This window comes from Schistocerca serialis, chromosome 3 (genome assembly GCF_023864345.2).
Source record: "Schistocerca serialis cubense isolate TAMUIC-IGC-003099 chromosome 3, iqSchSeri2.2, whole genome shotgun sequence".
NCBI classification, from domain to species: Eukaryota; Metazoa; Arthropoda; class Insecta; order Orthoptera; family Acrididae; genus Schistocerca; species Schistocerca serialis.
Window position 1 is genome coordinate 868,222,193 of NC_064640.1, and position 19,311 is coordinate 868,241,503.

General features: G+C 44.9%; 1 protein-coding gene across 1 annotated transcript in view; it reads left to right on the forward strand.

Annotated features, from left to right (window-relative positions):
• The window catches only part of LOC126469605 (cuticlin-5), a 324,544-nt gene that overhangs the window by 245,185 nt on the left and 60,048 nt on the right, over window positions 1–19,311 (forward strand). The window contains exon 4 of the mRNA XM_050096728.1: window positions 6,535–6,691. Coding sequence (XP_049952685.1) covers window positions 6,535–6,691 — 157 coding nt within the window. The remainder of the gene's footprint in view (window positions 1–6,534; window positions 6,692–19,311) is intronic.

The following is a 19,311-nucleotide window of genomic DNA, read 5'->3' on the forward strand; positions in this document are numbered from 1 at the left end:
ATTCGACTACATTCCACTATCCTCGTTTTGCTTTTGTTGATGTTCATCTTATATCCTCTTCTCAAGACACTGTCCATTCCGTTCAACTGCTCTTCCAAGTCCCTTGCTGTCTCTGATAGAATTGCAATGTCATCGGCGAACCTCAAAGTTTTTATTTCTTCTCCATGGATTTTAATTCCTACTCCGAATTTTTCTTTTTTTTCCTTTACTGCTTGCTCAGTATACAGATTGAATAACATCGGGGAGAGGCTTCAATCCTGTCTCTCTCCCTTCCCAACCACTGCTTCCCTTTCATGCCCCTCGACTCTTATAACTGCCATGTGGTTTCTGTACAAATTGAATAAATAGTCGATGTAATTTGACATTTAAACACAAAAACAAAAAAGCACGTATGGCGTTGAAACACCTGTGTATGAAATTCATATAAGTACTAATGATGTTTCCAGAATGAGATTTTTCACTCTGCAGCGGAGTGTGCGCTGATATGAAACTCCCTGGCAGATTAAAACTGTGTGCCGGACCGAGACTCGAACTCGGGACCTTTGACTTTTGCGGGCAAGTGCTCTACCAACTGAGGTACCCAAGCACGACTCACAGCCCGTCCTCACAGCTTTACTTCTGCCAGTACCTCGTCTCCTACCTTCCGAACTTTACAGATGCTCTCCTGCGAACCTTGCGGAACTAACACTCCTGAAAGAAAGGATATTGTGGCGACATGGGTTAGCCAGAGCCCGAGGGGTGTTTCCAGAATGAGCTTTTCACTCTGCAGCGGAGTGTGCGCTGATATGAAACTTCCTGGCAGATTAAAACTGTGTGCCGGACCGAGACTCGAACTCGAGTCCAAGCTGGCACGAAGTGCTGGAGCTCTGTGCGCGACGCTTTCCCTTTTTGAGTATCAATAGTAACGCTATCTGGTTGTTTCTACATTGAGCAATAGTGAGTGCGAAAGACTAAACTTGAAGAGTACGGTGCATCCATGAACTAAACAGCTGCTGCTGGTGGTCGAAAGAACACGCTCTAGTGGGTAACAGATCACCTGGAAAGTTCCTGACGTGCCGGGCTGCACAGGTGCCGCCTCTCCTGAGTAGCTCCGTGGTCGCCGCCGTAAATCCGCCGCTGGCTGACAGGGTGGGCAGCAGTTTGCGGTTGTTTCCTGATAATGCCGTGGTCTACGGTAAGGTGTCGAAGTTGAGTGACTGTAGGAAGATACAAGACGACTTGGACAAAATTTCCAGGTGGTGTGATGAATGGTAGCTAGTCCTAAATCTGGAAAAATGTAAGTTTAATGCGGTTGAGTAGGAAGATCAAATCTGTAATGTTTCGGATACAGTATTAATAGTGTCTTGCTTCACACAGTCAAGTCGTTTAAATATCTGGGCGTAACGTTGCAGAACGATATGAGGTGGAACGGGCATGTGAGAAGTGTGGTAGGGGAGGCGAATGGTCGACTTCGGTTTATTAGGAGAATTTTGGGAAAGAGTAGTTCACTTGTAAAGGAGACCGCATATAGGACGCTGGTGCCACATATTTTGGAGTACTGCTCGAGTGGTTGTGATCCGTACCAGGTCGGACTGAATGAAGACATCGTAGCAATTCAAAGGCGGGCTGCTGTATTTGTTACCGGTAGATTCGAACAACACGTAAGTGTTGCGGAGATGCTTCGTGAACTCAAATGGGAATCCTTGGAGGAAAGGCGACATTCTTTTCAGCAACACTATTAAGAAAATTTAGAGACCCGGCATTTGAAGCTGACTGCCGAACTCTTCTACTGCCGCCAACATTCTTTGCGCGTAAGGACCACGATGATAAGATACGAGAAATTAGGGCTCGCTCTGTTTGCGAGTGGAACATGAAAGTAAATGACAAATAGTGGTACATGATACCCTCCGCTACGCACCATACGGTGGCTTGCGGAGTGTATATGAAGGGTTTATTTCAGTGATGGTAGAAGTCCATTACCTTCACTTTTCTGTCTATAATGCTTCTGAAATTAATGAGCCAAACAAACAGAAAGGAAGGTCCATCTCTAGCAAGAAGCCATATGCTTGAATATTTCTGGTATCTCAACTGCAGATTTTTCAGCGCTCATTTAACTTTAGGAGTCTGTATCTCAATATGAACAAAAATGAACTTGTACCACTATTGAAATAAGCCCTTCATATGTAGATGTAGCGCGCCCCTGCACGGACTCAATAGACTGCATCCGGCGACTGGTGCTGCATCGATCCTCCCACCTACTCCGTCCCCGGGGTAACTCTGCAAACGGCCTCCTCGAAGGAACTCCGCAAAATTCCCTCAAAGAAACCTACTCGACCAGAATACGCTCTAACATTTTCTGATAACAGCCTCCTACCATGAGAGAGCCGAAATCACTTCCCCCCACTAGAGTGGCTTGCCGCCAAGAACTATAGACGCCCATGATACGTCTTCTTACGTCACCTTCTGATTTTCAGTCGCGGCGCTTGTTTTCTGCGCACGTGGGAAATAGTTTGACGTTGACAACTAAGCCGCGCGGTCTTAGGCGTCTTACCACGGTTCGCGCGGCTCCCCCAATCGGAGGTTCGAGTCCTCCCTCGGGCATGGGTGTGTGTATTGTCCTTAGCGTAAGAAAGTTAGATTAAGTAGTGTGTAAGCTTAGGGACCGATGACGTCAGCAGTTTGGTCCTATAAGACCTTACCACAAATTTTCAAAAAATTTAGAAACTAAAGACCTCTAAAAAGTACACCGGCTGCTATTTCAGACTCTGAAGGAAACCATTTTATAAGCAGAATAGATACACTTCTCAGAAAAAAAGGTCATCTGAAAGCCGGCTCTCAATCACCTGCAAATTCCGAAGAAGTGTCGACCAACTTTATTAAACGATATACTGTTGCAGTGTCTTCCTATTTAGAGAATCGTGCATCAAATGCGTACATATTCATTACCGAATTAATATAAAATGAATGGAGGCAACCCCTCATGACCTGCCATCTTCAACCTCCATCGGTATTGAGAAGATAATAAAAAATTCCGAGGCATTACTTTCCAGCACGCCCTAAAAAGCTTAATTTCTGTAATAGAATATTTTGATTTATATTACCTAGCTGACAGCTCGCCATCAACTTTGTGATATGATCTCAAGCATAATACAGTCCAGGCCATCGACACAAATTCGGTTGATCAGAAATACGCTGAGGCGACAAAAGTTATGGGATACTTCCTAATATCGTGTCAGACTTCCTTTTGCTTGGCCTAATGTAGCAGTAGCAACTCGATGTGGCATGTACTCAACAACTTGTTGGAAGTCCCCTGCGGAAATACTGAGTCATGTTGTCTCTATAAACTCCTCCCGAACAGGTCATGAAGGCCCAACGGTACCGACCGGCCGCCGTGTCATCCTATGCCCATAGGCGTCACTGGATGTGGATATGGAGGGGCACGTGGTCAGCACGCCGTTCTCCCGGCCGTATGTCAGTTTCCGAGACCGGAGCCGCTACTTCTCAATCAAGAAGCTCCTCAGTTTGCCTCACAAGAGCTGAGTGCACCCCGCTTGCCAACAGCGCTCGGCAGACCGGATGGCCACCCATCCCAAGTGCTAGCCCAGCCCGAAAGCGCTTAACTTCGGTGATCTGACGGGAACCAGTGTTACCACTGCGACAAGGCCGTTGGCATGTTGTCTCTATAGCAGTCATTAATTGCGTAAGTGTTGCCGCTCCCGGATTTTGTTCACGAACTGACCTCTCGATTATGTCCCTTAATTGTTCGATGAGATGCATATCGGACGAGCTGGGTGACCAAATCATTCTCTCCAATTGTCCAAAATGTTCTTCTAACCAAACGCGAACAGTTGTGGCCCAGTGATACGACACATTGTCATCCATAAAAATTCCATCGTTGTTTGGCTGTAAATAGCCTCAAAGTAGCCGAACGTAACCATTTCCAGTCAATGAACGGCTCAGTTTGACCAAAGAACCCAGTGCTTTCCACGTAAACACAGCCCACACCATTATGGAGCCGTTGACAACTTGGGTCCATGGCTTCGTGGAGACTGCGCCACACTTTAACCCTACCATCAGCTATTACCAACTGAAATCGGGACTCACCTGACCCGGCCACGGTTTTCCAGTCGTTTAAAGTCCAACCCATGTGGCCACGAGCCGAGGACAGGCGATGCAGGCGATGTCGTGCTATTAGCAAAGACACTCGGGTCGGTCGTCTGCTGCTATGACCCATTAACGCCAAATTTCGCCGCACTGTTCTAATTGCTTGTCTGTTAGCACTGGCAACACTACGCAAACGTCTCTGCTCTCGGTCGTTAAGCGAAGGTCGTCGGGCACTGCGTCGTGCCTGGTGGGAGTTAATACCTGAAATTTGGTATTCACGGCGCACTCTTAACACTGTGAATCTCGTAATATTGAATTCCTTAACGATTCCCGAAATGTAATGCCTCATGTGTCCAGCTCCTACTACCATTCCGCGGTCAGTGTCCGTTAATTCCCGTAATCACGTCGGATACCTTTTCACATGAATCACCTGAGTACGAATGACAGCTGCAGTAATGCATTGACCTTTTAAACAGGGTGAAAATTATTGAATTATCTGGAAAAAAACGTAAATTAGTTACAAACTACGGCGTGCACACACTACACATCACTACATACATTCGGATTTAGATTATGACATGTTCGATATTCCCGCCATCTTTGACGATGATGTGGCGCAGACGAATAGCGAAGTTCTGCATGACCCGCTGAACTGTCAGAACATCGTTGCTGTCGATGACCTACCTCCTGAATGCCTGTTTTAAACCCAGAAATGGTTTTGGGGTTAATACTGCACATCTTTTCTTTAATATAGCCTCGCAAAAAGGAGTCATATGTGTTCATATCCGGAGAATATGGCGGCCAATCGAGGCCCATGCCAGTGGCTTCAGGGTACCCCAGAGCCAGAATGCGGTCCCTAAAGTGCTCCTCCAGGACATCAAACATGCGATCTAGCAACGTCTTCCGTGAACCACATCTTGTCGAAATCAGGGTCACTTTGGATAATGGGATGAAGTCATCTTCCAAGACCTTGACGTAACGTTCGGGAGGCAGTGTGCCATCAAGGAATATCGCACCGATTATTCTGTGACTGGACATTACACACCACACAGTCATCCGTAGAGGGTGAAGAGAACTGCGGATTCTCAGTCCTCCAAATGCACCAGTTTTGCTTATTAACAAATCCATCGAAATGAAAGTGGGCTTCATCACTAAACCAAACCATATTGACATCAAAGTCCTGTTTGTCAATTCTGTGGACAATCGTGTTGGCGAAACACAACTGCTGTTCCGTGGTCCTGGGATTAATGGCTGATGGGTTTGAATTTTGTATGGGAAGAAAACTGGAAATTTGTGGTAAGTTCCTATGGGACCAAACTGCTGAGGACGTCGGTCCGTAGGCTTACACACCACTTAACCTAACTTAAACTAACTTACGCTAAGGACAACACACACACACCCATGCCCAAGGGAGGACTCGAACCTCCGACGGGGGCAGCCGCGCGAACTCTGGGAAGGCGCCTTAAACGCTACCCCGCGCGGCTGTATGAGAAGAGATCCAGGTCAACAACAAGTTGTCGCAGTTTCTCCCGGTTGAGTCCCACTTGTTGCGCACCTCGTCTGATCGATTTCCTGGGGCCGGTTTGAGACACAGCGCATGTCTTCTCGATGTTTACAGCCGTTTTCACCCTTTTTGGACGATCGACATTGTTAACAGTATCATCACGAATAATACCCGTTCTGCTAAACTTGTGAATTAAATTCTTGATTGTTAGCACACTTGAACCGGTTGTCTTCAGAGTGAACTCGGTCGCAAACTTCCTTTGAGCCGCAGTTGGGCTGTTATTGCTCGCACAGTGGGCCTTCACAAGCGCAATACGCTCAGGCGCGCTGTACCGTAGCATTTTCACGTGCAAATGGCCGACAACAAGGCCCGTGCGTATGCGCATACTAATTCGCATCATGCCCCGCGACAAACCGTGCAGTTTGAACGTCCTAACGCAAACCGTTCAGAAGTTATGACGATTTTATTTCATATAGTTCAATAATTTTCACGTTGTAACTAGTGTACGCAGTACTACCGTCATCTGTGTATGTGCTTATCGCTAGCCCATGACTTTCGCCACTTCAGTGTACTGTTCTAGTGTTTTCCTATTTACACAATCCGTTCGTACTCGTGACTGAATTAATTAAAAATGAACGGAGGCAAGTCTCCGTGACTTGCATTCCTTCAACCTCAACCAAAATTGAGAAGAGAATACAAAATTTCAAGACTTTACTTTCCAGCATAGAATATTTTGATTTACATTACCTGGCTGACAACTCGCCATCAACAGTGTGGTAATATAGTCCAAGCTATTGACGGAAATTCGGATGAACAGGAATAGCAGCCTACGACCCACCTCCCCACTTCTAGCCAGTGCAGGAGACGAAAATCTGTTGCGGCATTTACATATCAGCATTGTTTTCCCGATGGGCTGTAAGAACTGTACGGCCGGCGCGATGTTGCAGGTGGTGTTCGTGGGCGACGGCAGCCACGTGTCGGGCCCGCACGTGCGGTCGCGGCCGCTGAGGCCCCTCGCCGCTGACGACCTGGACTGGCGGCTGCACGACGACGTCTGGGACCGCGAGTACCGCCGCCACCACCACAACGCCACCAGGGTGCACCGTGCGTATCCTCACTTCTCAGCCTATGTATTGTATTGTATTGTATGTTAACCGGGGACCTAGAAACGACGGAGAGGCTCCGTCCCCGCCGCAGCCGCAGTGGTCCACAACCCCACGACGACTACCGCAGTCCACTTCACCCCTCCGCCTCCCCCGGGTTATTGTGCGGTTCGGCCCACGGTGGACCCCCCTAGGGAACGTCTCACACCAGATGAGTGGTGGTGTACGCGTACGTGGAGAACTTGTTTGAGCAGCAATCGCCGACATAGTGTAGCTGAGGTGGAATAAGGGGAACCAGCCCGCATTCGCCGAGGCAGATGGAAAACCGCCTAAAAAAAATCCACAGACTGGCCGGTTCACTGGACCACTAAACAAGTCCGCCAGGGATTCGTGCCGGTGACCAGGCGCTCCTTCCCACTCCGGAAAGCCGTGCGTTAGACCGCTCGGCTAACCGGGCGAGCTTTTCAACCTATTACAACTATCTTGAAAATTTTTCCCACACAGGGAGGAACAACACATTGCTGGCTATTAAAACTGCAACACCAGGAAGGACAGCAGAAAACAAAATATGTTGTACGTATACAGTGTAGCGGGCAGAAGACACGATTAAATTCGTAGGTGATTTGGGGATGTTCTGGGTGCGAAATGTAGAACACACAGGTGCCACCTCTGGCAGCAACAACGGCTCAAACTACTAATAGTGTTGCGCGCGAACAAGACTCGAACTGTTCGACTAGCTGACGTCAGAGCTCGAGAAATCTCGGGCTTTGCTCGAGCTTTCGATCGCCGAACGATCTAGCGATTTCTGTTGGTACTATTTTCATGACGTGTTGTAGCACTATTAATACACAGGGCGATTATTAGTAACATTAAAAACCTCCGAAGCGTAGATGACGCTGAGACAAGTAATCTAATATAAGACATATAGCCGACCGGTGTGGCCGTGCGGTTCTAGGCGCTTCAGTCTGGAACCGCGTGACCGCTACGGTCGCAGGTTCGAATCCTGCCTCGGGCATGGATGTGTGTGATCTCCTTAGGTTACTTAGGTTTAAGTAGTTCTAAGTTCTAGGGGACTGATGACCACACACTTTAAGTCCCTTAGTGCTCAGAGTCATTTGAACCATAAGACATATAGGGTCGCATATGTCGAGAAATACCCCAAAAGAGAATGACAAATGTTGAACATGTGACGTCACCTGATGACGTACCTCACCAAACATGCAGCGGTTGAGCCTATTGGTCTATCGCACCTGTCCGTACCAGGTCGAGTTGACAGAGGAGATAGAGAAGATCCAAAGAAGAGCGGCGCATTTCGTCACACGATTATTTGGTAAGCGTGATAGCGTTACGGAGATGTTTAGCAAACTCAAGTGGCAGACTCTGCAAGAGAGGCGCTCTGCATTGCGGTGTGGCTTGCTGTCCAGGTTTCGAGAGGGTGCGTTTCTGGATGAGGTATCGAATATATTGCTTCCCCCTACTTATACCTCCCGAGGAGATCACGAATGTAAAATTAGAGAGATTCGAGCGCGCACGGAGGCTTTCAGACAGTCGTTCTTCCCGCGAACAATACGCGACTGGAACAGGAAAGGGAGGTAATGACAGTGGCACGTAAAGTGCCCTCCGCCCCACACTGTTGGGTGGCTTGCGGAGTATAAATGTAGATGTAGATGTAGATTTAGACAATTCCCGATCCAAGTCATGTATTCATGTCGGTGTGGCTCTGGGCCCACATGCGCGACCTTAGCGTGTGAGGATCAGGGTTCGAATTTTGCTTTTGGCAGGCAATATTGTTTCATTACGTTAGACATTCTGTGTTCCCGGCGAAATAAGATTTATGATTTTATTTATCGGTCTCGCGGTCTGCTCTGGTTTATTGCAAAGTACACTACCGTATAACAAAAACCTGCCGTATTGCGTCACAATTAACGAGTATAAGCTTCCGAACTGCTTCGTCACTAGGAAATGACCTACGTTTTCAACACTTCTGGAGGGTGGTTATCTATAGCCGTCAAGTAAAGTATAAAATTCATATTTGTCCATTTTAAACCGAAATATCGACCGGTTTCAGTCATGGACCATCTTCAGGGGTAAGGGCTAAAATGGTTTAAGCCACAACATTACATTCGTCATTACTTAAATAATGCGTAGAGCATGTCATGAATATCAATATACGACACAGAACTTTTGGAAGCAAACGTATTAATACCAAGTGTACAAAGAGCAGTGTTGTTTTCGCGATCGCAGTTATGGTGACTTAAGTATGATATGTTTCACTTATTAAGCATTCAGTTCCTAATTACTTTTCTTCTTTGTTTCCTTTGATTTTTATCTGCTTGTTTTAAAGATGATAAGAAACTAGTAGTTCTTTTACACGTTATTCAGTTATGTAAACAGGGATCGAAATTCTCATTTGGAACTTAACTGGTAAATTATTATAGTTTCTAATAACCAAATAAAACATTTTACTGGATTCAGGATCGAATAATATTTTTGTAGCACAATACTTTCGTATATGACTGTTAGCTTTGCGTAAAAAATCACCATAAATGTTTATAAACGGCATTCATAAATCCTGTATGAGAAATCTTATTGTAAATTATCTCATGTAGGTCCACTATACTGATCTGAATGACTTATACTGAATAAAACAGGTGAACAAATAGAACTGGATAGGAAAGAAAGGAAAAAAAAACATTTAGAAAAGTTTTTAATGAGCCAATGCGTTGGATACTTTCGCTCATTCACATAGTTACAGTACATTCACAGCCTCGGTTTTGAATCTGGTGTTCTCCCCCCTCTCCCCTTCCCTCCTCCTCCATCCATTTTCCGTACATCCAGGTATTGGGTACATTATGACAATTCAGACCATTGTTGCAATTTACAGTACTGAGCTTCAATGTTCTCCTTCGTATAATATGTATCCATTCCTGTGGTCCATTAAGTCGGTTGGTTGTCGTAATTTACTACCTAATACTAGGCTTGTCACAGGAAAGAATTACCATTTTTTTCTGAACCTAGGTAACTAACGTGTATTTTGGGTTCATGGTCAATGTCATACATAATTTTGGCTTTGCAAAATTTGACGTCCTCAGTTTTTATATCCACGAAGCTATGTTTTAAACGTGAGGCACTATTTTAAAATTCTGTTAGAAATATGCTGTTGCATTAATATTTTAATGTTTTATTGTTGATTTCTGCTTTACACAAATGTTTGAGAGATAAAATAATGGAATTTTACATTCTGAAAAAATCTTAGACTTTATGACTGATAATGGGTCGAACTAGTGTCCTATATGCGGTCTCCTTTACGGATGAAACACACTTTCCAAAAATTCTCCCAATAAACTGAAGACGACTATTCGCCTTCCTTACTAAAATCCTTACATGCTCATTCCGTTTTACATTACTTCGCAACGTTACGTCTAGATATTTAATCGAAGTGACTGTGTCAAGCAGCATACGGCTGTACTGTATTCGAAAATTATGTGTTTGTTTTTCCTACTCATCTGGATTAACTTACTTTTTCCTATATTTAGAGCTAGCTGCCACTCATCACACCAACTAGACATTTTGTCTAAGTCATCTTCTGTTCTCCCACAGTCACTCAACACCTTCCCTTACACGACAGCATCATCAGCAAACAGCCGTAGATTGCTGCTTACCCTGTCCGCCGGATTATTTGTATACAGGGTGGTCCACTGATCGTCACAGGGCCAAATATCTCACGAAATAAGCGTCAAACGAAAAAACTACAAAGAACGAAGCTTGTCTAGCTTGAAGGGGGAAACCAGATGGCACTATGGTTCGCCCGCTAGATGGCGCTGCCATAGGTCAAACGGATATCAACAACGTTTTTTTTTCATAGGAGCCCCCATTTTTATTACATATTCGTGTAGCACGTAAAGAAATATGAATGTTTTAGTTGGACCACTTTTTTCGCTTTGTGATAGATGACGCTGTAATAGTCACAAACATATGGCTCACAATTTTAGACGAACAGTTGGTAAGAGGTAGGTTTTTTTAAATTAAAATACAGAACGTAGGTACGTTTGAACATTTTATTTCGGTTGTTCCAATGTGATACATGAACCTTTGTGAACTTATCATTTCTGAAAACGCATGCTGTTACAGCGTGATTACCTGTAAATACCACATTAATGCAATAAATGCTTAAAATGATGTCCGTCAACCTCAATGCATTTGGTAATACGTGTAACGACATTCCTCTCAACAGCAAGTAGTTTGCCTTCCGTAATGTTCGCACATGCATGCTGACGCATGTTGTCAGGCGTTGTCGGGGGCTCACGATAGCAAATATCCTTCAACTTTCCCCACAGAAAGAAATCCAGGGACGTCAGATACGGCGAACGTGCTGGCCATGGTATGGTTCTTCGACGACCGAGCCACCTATCATGAAATATGCTATTCAATACCGCTTCAGCCGCACGCGAGCTATGTGCCGGACATCCATCATATTGGAAGTACATCGCCATTCTCTCATGCAGTGAAACGTCTTGTAGTAACATCGGTAGAACATTACGTAGGAAATCAGCATACATTGCACCATTTAGATTGCCATCGATAAAATGGGGGCCAATTATCCTTCCTCCTATAATGCCGCACCATACATTAACCCGCTAAGGTCGCTAATGTTCCAGTTGTCGCAGCCATCGTGGATTTTCCGTTTCCCAATAGCGCATATTATGCCGGTTTACGTTACCGCTGTTGGTGAATGACGTTTCGTCGCTAAATAGAACGCGTGCAAAAAATCTGTCATCTTCCCGTAATTTCTCTTGTGCCCAGTGGCAGAACTGTACACGACGTTTAAAGTCGTCGCCATGCAATACCTGGTGCATAGAAATATGGTACGGGTGCAATCGATGTCGATGTAGCATTCTCAGCACCGACGTTTTTGAGATTCCCGATTTTCGCGCAATTTGTCTGCTACTGATGTGCGGATTAGCCGCGACAGCAGCTAAAACACCTACTTGCGCATCATCATTTGTTGCAGGTCGTGGTTGACGTTTCACATGTGGCTGAACACTTCCTGTTTCCTTAAATAACGTAACTATCCGGCGAACGGTCCGGACACTTGGATGATGTCGTCCAGGATACCGAGCAGCATACATAGCACACGCCCGTAGGGCATTTTGATCACAGTAGCCATACAGCAACAGGATATCGACCTTTTCCGCAATTGGTAAACGGTCCATTTTAACACGGGTAATGTATCACGAAGCAAATACCGTCCACTCTGGAGGAATATTACGTGATACCAAATACTTATACGTTTGTGAATCTTACAGCGCCATTTATTTAAAAAAGCGGATAAAGTGTCACTAGAAGCCTTCCTAAGAGACAATCTCCATTCCTTCGGAACTGACTATGCAAATGTAGACGAGATGTGGCTCAAATTCAAAGATATAGTAGCAACAGGTCCGAACGCTGTTGCAAAGGCAACGGAAAAAGCATGCGAAGTTCAGAAGAACGCAAAATCCCGAAGACTGGCTAAAATTTACAGACGCGCGAAATTTGGCACGGACTTCAATGCGAGATGCCTTTAATAGGTTCCACAACGAAACTTTGTCTCGAAATTTGGTAGAAAATCCGAAGAAATTCTGGTCGTATGTAAAGTACACAAGCGGCAAGACGCAGTCAATACCTTCGCTGCACAGTGCCGATGGTACCGTTACCGACGACTGTGCCGCTAAAGCGGAGTTATTGAACGCAGTTTTCCGAAATTCCTTCACCAGGGAAGACGAATGGACTATTCCAGAATTTGAAACACGAACAGCTGCTAGCATGAGTTTCTTAGAAGTAGATACCTTAGGGGTTGCTAAGCAGCTCAAATCGCTTGATACGGGCAAATCTTCAGGTCCAGATTGTACACCGATTAGGTTCCTTTCAGATTACGCTGATACAATAGCTCCCTACTTAGCAATCATATACAAGGCTATTACAAATGATTGAAGCGATTTCATAAATTCACTGTAGCTCCATTCATTGACATATGGTCACGACACACTACAGATACGTAGAAAAACTCGTTTTCTTCGGCTGAAGCCGCACTTCAGGTTTCTGCCGCCAGAGCGCTCGAGAGCGCAGTGAGACAAAATGGCGACAGGAGCCGAGAAAGGGTATGTCGTGCTTGAAATGCACTCACATCCGTCAGTCATAACAGTGCAACGACACTTCAGGACGAAGTTCAAGAAAGATCCACCAACTGCTAACTCCATTCGGCGATGGTATGCGCAGTGTAAAGCTTCTGGATGCCTCTGTAAGGGGGAAATCAACGGGTCGGCCTGCAGTGAGCGAAGAAACGGTTGAACGCGTGCGGGCAAGTTTCACGCGTAGCCCGCGGAAGTCGACGAATAAAGCAAGCAGGGAGCTAAACGTACCACAGCCGACGGTTTGGAAAATCTTACGGAAAAGGCTAAAGCAGAAGCCTTACCGTTTACAATTGCTACAAACCCTGACACCCGATGACAAAGTCAAACGCTTTGAATTTTCGGCGCGGTTGCAACAGCTCATGGAAGAGGATGCGTTCAGTGCGAAATTTGTTTTCAGTGATGAAGCAACATTTTTTCTTAATGGTGAAGTGAACAGACACAATGTGCGAATCTGGACAGTAGAGAATCCTCACGCATTCATGCAGCAAATTCGCAATTCACCAAAGTTAACGTGTTTTGTGCAATCTCACGGTTTAAAGTTTACGACCCCTTTTTCTTCTGCGAAAAAAACGTTACAGGACACGTGTATCTGGACATGCTGGAAAATTGGCTCATGCCACAACTGGAGACCGACAGCGCCGACTTCATCTTTCAACAGGATGGTGCTCCACCGCACTTCCATCATGATGTTCGGCATTTCTTAAACAGGAGATTGGAAAACCGATGGATCGGTCGTGGTGGAGATCACGATCAGCAATTCATGTCATGGCCTCCATGCTCTCCCGACTTAACCCCATGCGATTTCTGTCTGTGGGGTTATGTGAAAGATTCAGTGTTTAAACCTCCTCTACCAAGAAACGTGCCAGAACTGCGAACTCGCAACAATGATGCTTTCGAACTCATTGATGGGGACATGCTGCGCCGAGTGTGGGAGGAACTTGATTATCGGCTTGATGTCTGCCGATTCACTAAAGGGGCACATATCGAACATTTGTGAATGCCTAAAAAAACTATTTGAGTTTTTGTATGTGTGTGCAAAGCATTGTGAAAATATCTCAAATAATAAAGTTATTGTAGAGCTGTGAAATCGCTTCAATCATTTGTAATAACCCTGTACAACCGTTCGATCACCGATAGATCTGTACCTACAGGTTGGAAAATTGCGCAGGCCGCACCAGTGTTTAAGAAGGGTAGTAGGAGTAATCCATCGAACTACAGACCTATATCATTGACGTCGGTTTGCAGTAGGGTTTTGGAGCATATACTGTATTCAAACATTATGAATCACCTCGAAGGGAACGATCTATTGATACGTAATCAGCATGGTTTCAGAAAACATCGTTCTTGTGCAACGCAGCTAGCTCTTTATTCGCACGAAGTAATGGCCCTATCGACAGGGGATCTCAAGTTGATTCGGTATTTCTAGATTTCCGGAAAGCTTTTGACACCATTCCTCACAAGCGACCTCTAGTCAAGCTGCGGGCCTATGGGGTATCGTCTCAGTTGTGCGACTGGATTCGTGATTTCCTGTCAGGAAGGTCGCAGTTCGTAGTAATAGACAGTAAATCATCGAGTAAAACTGAAGTGATATAAGGTGTTCCCCAGGGAAGCGTCCTGGGACCTCTGGTGTTCCTGATCTATGTAAATGACCTGGGTGACAATCTGAGCAGTTCTCTTAGTTTGTACTCAGATGATGCTGTAATTTACCGTCTAGTAAGGTAATCCGAAGACCAGTATCAGTTGCAAAGCGATTTAGAAAAGATTGCTGTATGGTGTCGCAGGTGGCAGTTGACGCTAAATAACGAAAAGTGTGAGGTGATCCACATGAGTTCCAAAAGAAATCCGTTGGAATTCGATTACTCGATAAACAGTACAATTCTCAAGGCTGTCAATTCAACTAAGTACCTGGGTGTTAAAATTACGAACAACTTCAGTTGGAAAGACCACATAGATAATATTGTGGGGAAGGCGAGCCAAAGGTTGCGTTTCATTGGCAGGACACTTAGAAGATGCAACAAGACCACTAAAGAGACAGCTTACACTACACTTGTTCGTCCTCTGTTAGAATATTGCTGCGCGGTGTGGGATCCTTACCAGGTGGGATACACGGAGGACATCGAAAGGGTGCAAAAAAGGGCAGCTCGTTTTGTATTATCACGTAATAGGGGAGAGAGTGTGGCAGATATGGTACGCTAGTTGGGATGGAAGTCATTAACGCAAAGACGTTTTTCGTCGCAGTGAGATCTATTTACGAAATTTCAGTCACCAACTTTCTCTTCCGAATGCGAAAATATTTTGTTGAGCCCAACCTACATAGGTAGAAATGATCATCAATTTAAATAAGAGAAATCAGAGCTCGAACAGAAAGGTTTAGGTGTTCGTTTTTCACGCGCGCTGTTCGGGAGTGGAATGGTAGAGAGATAGTATGATTGTGGTTCGATGAACCCTCTGCCAAGCACTTAAATGTGAATTGCAGAGTAATCATGTAGATGTAGATGTAGATCTATCACAAAGCGAAAAAAGTGGTCCAAGTAAAACATTCATATTTCTTTACGTACTACACGAATATGTAATAAAAATGGGGGTACCTATTTTTAAAAAACGCAGTTGATATCCGTTTGACCTATGGCAGCGCCACCTAGCGGGCCAACCATAGCGCCATCTGGTTTCCCCCTACAAGCTAGATAAGTTTCGTTCTTTGTAGTTTTTTCGTTGGGTGCTTACTTTGTGAGATATTTGGCCGGGTCACTATCAATGGACCACCCTGTACATAGAAAATAACAGCGGTCCTGTCACACTCCACTGGGACACTCCTGATGATATCCTTCTCTCTACTTAACACTCGCCGTCGAGGACAACATACTGGATTCTATTACTTAAGAGGACTACGAGCCACTCACATACGTGGGAACCTATTCCGTATGCTTCAACTTTCGTTAACAATCGGCAGTGTGGCACCGTGACAAATGCTTTGCGAAAAATTAGGAATACGGAATACGCCTGTTGCCCTTCATCCATGATTCGCAGGATCTCATGTGAGAAAAGGGGAATTGGAGTTCCGCACGAGAGATGCTTTCTAAAACCATGTTGATTTGTGGACAGAAACTTTTCCCTTTCAGGGAAATTTATTACATTCGAACTGCGAATATGTTCAAAGATCCTGCCGCTAACCAATGTTAAGGATATTGGTCTGTAATTTTGCGGGTCCGTTCTTTCACCCTTCTTATATACAGGAGTCACCTGCGCTTTTTCCCAGTCGCTTGGAACTTAGCGCTCGGCGAGAGATTCGCGGTAGGTGCAAGACGGTACTGCTAGTCTGAACTCTAGATCGCTTTAAGCTTGTAAGTTGTTCACATGATCATGATGTCTCTTCTAGTTATGACTCCTAAGCTTTTAGAACACATCTACTTGACATGCAATCTACAAGACATCGTATGGTGCATTGTGGAGTGTAGTTTGTACCACTCACAAGTAGAGCGATGGAAAAAAATTACGTGTGTATATACCTGTATACGAGCCCTAATTTCTCTTATCTTTGTGGTCCTTACGTGAAACGTGCATTGGCGGTAGTAGGGTGGATCTGTAGTTACCTACAAATGCCAATCTTCTAAATTTTCTCGTTAGTGTTTTCGCGAAACGAAAGTCGTCTTTCCTACATGGATTCCAATTTGAGTTCACGAAGAAGCTCCGCGATACTCGCGTGTTGATCGAACCTACCGGCAACAAATCTTTCTGAGGTAGCATTACGTGATTTCCAGAAAGCGTTCTGCAGAGTTAGTCATCAGTGCCTAAGCAGTTTGTTACAGCATTTTCACATTCCCGCGAGAAACAAAATGTTTACAGCTACCAAACAGTTTTCAAAGTACAGGTTACAGACGGACGCCAGCAATCTTATAAACTGCAAAGTAATATAAGGTTTATATCAGCGAGGTTATTATTATCAGCTAGTGTTAACGAAGTAAAAATAGAGAAAAGAAGCGTTTCCAGCTACCAGGAGAAGAACATTGGCATGTTCTTTTCCAAGAATTAGATGGATATTTAATAAGTTCAAATGTGAGTGAAATCTTATGGGACTTAACTGCTAAGGTCATCATTCCCTAAGCTTACACACTACTTAACCTAAATTCTCCTAAGGACAAACACACACACCCATGCCCGAGGGAGGACTCGAACCTCCGCCAGGACCCTCCGCACAGTCCATGACTGCAGCGCCTTGACCGCTCGGCTAATCCCGCGCGGCATTTAATAAGTATTATTAGAGTTTCTTCAGCACTGCTCTGCCTCAGTACGTCTTTTACTGGTGGCCTTCTAACAAGCCACTGCTTCCGGCGATCGTAGGTGTGGGCAGTGTGTGGGCGTACAGGGTATCCCCCGGCTACTGTGGTCTCTTTGTATTCTGGAACATGTCTGCTGAGTCCAGAGAGTTACGTAGGTGATTAGGACCCCGTAGACAACTTCACAGCGTGGTATACTTTCGTAAGTCAGCTACGAAGGTAGGTCGTACGTGTGTGGTTCCTCTAAATTTTTTGTTTGCTTTCTAAAAAAAGTATATTTCTCTACCTTTCCATCCAGGGGCAGGAATTCCACGTTTATTGTATATGTGTAGAATTTCTTTTCCAACAGTTATTGGTAGTTAATGTAGATGGATTGTCCGCAGTTTGCACTTAGTTTGTGTGGTAATTGTGCGGTTCGGTATTTACGTATGCGTCTTTGAAATGTTGACAGAGAATCGATAAAATGATGATTAGAGTGAAAAGGTGCTATGGAGGCAGGTCAAGGTCAAATGCACCACTTGACTCACAGCCAACTGCGCCTCAGTGACATTCCTGTGTCCGTTCTGTGAGGCTCGTGCGTTCTTCGTAAAGCTTACTGTTTACGTCAGTCATAATATTCCTTGCTGACTGATTATTTTACCCTCATAGTGTTCAGAGTGATGGTAACCAATCGCCTGCCGCTGTGATCGAGCGGTTCTTGGCGCTTCAGTCCGGAACCGCGCTGCAGCTACGGTCGCATGTTCGAATCGTGCCTCGGGCAGGGATGTGTGTGATGTCCTTAGGTTAGTTAGGTTTAAGTAGTTTTAAGTCTAGGGGACTGATGACCTCAGATGTTAATTCCATAGTGCTTAGAGCCATTTAAACCGTTTTTGCTAACCAATCATGCTAGCCGCGCGAAGAAAGGCGCCTTGTCAGGGTTCGAGCGGCTCCCCCCGTAGGAGGTTTGAGTCCTCCCTTGGGCATGGGTGTGTGTGTTGACTTTAGCGTAAGTTAATTTAAGTTAGATTAAGTAGTGTGTAAGCCTAGGAACCGATGACTTCAGCAGTTTGGTCCCATACGAACTTACCACGAATTTCCAAAATTTCCAGTCACGCTAAATGCTGCACAAAAAAGGAAGAGGAATAGTGTTGCATGTGGATCAATACGAAGTATTGAATGCACGCCAGCACAAGGTGCGGGTCGTGCCGTCGCCAAATGCCAGGGACAGAGAGCTGAAGCCTGTAGTTGTGGTATTGGTTTGAAGACCATTCAGCGGATATCCGTCAAAATTAATGCGTCTATGCAAGCCTACGGCTCAGCTGTTTTCAAGTCACCAGGCGAGCAGACAACCGCAAAAAGAAGTGGGTAAGCTGGACTATTTTGCAGCGCATGATATTCAGCTTGTATGCTAAAGGCGAATTTTCGACAGCAGAAAAATTAATTTCGCGCGTGAAAGAAGCCACAAATTTTAACGGAAGCAAATGGACCATCTTGAAGATACTGAACGACATGCTGTTCAGATATCGGAAAATGAACGTCAGGAGGAAATTACCAATGAAATTAAGCGATATTGTAGCTGTAAGGACTGTGTCTTTGAAAACAATGAAGGAGTTCGGACAAGTGGGCAAGTCTAGAATTTATTATGGAGATGAAACTTCCGTCAATCAAAACCATGCAAAGGGTTATGTGCTAGAAAATGAGCGATGAAAACGCTAGATTAGAAGTTCCAGTTGATAAGGGTAAAAGAATTAAAGTGTTTCGTGTTGGACCGGCAGAAACTGGCTTTATTCCCCAGAGTAAGCTTATTTTTAAGGCATTAAGGGGTAAAAATTCTAAAGATTACCATTTTGAAACGACGTACAGTGTTTTCAAACTATGGGTGAAAGTATCCCTGCGTGTTCAGTTATTATCGTGGATTGTGCAAGTCAAGGTATGTATAAAAAGGAGATAGGCCATTCTGGCCCAAGGCAAGCAAAAAATTCACAGACGCCGTCAGTTATCAATAATAGCCTCTGTAATTGCGTCGTGGCACAATGCATTAATACTGCTTGAAAATCGACAAAACGTTATTTATCATGGTTTTCCAAGAAGTGAATGGATAATTCGGTGGAAAGGCGCGGACGAAGTGAATGTGACAACTGCAAGTATGTGTCCCGTACATTTTTCTGCCTGAAGATTATGAATGAGATTTGAGTAAC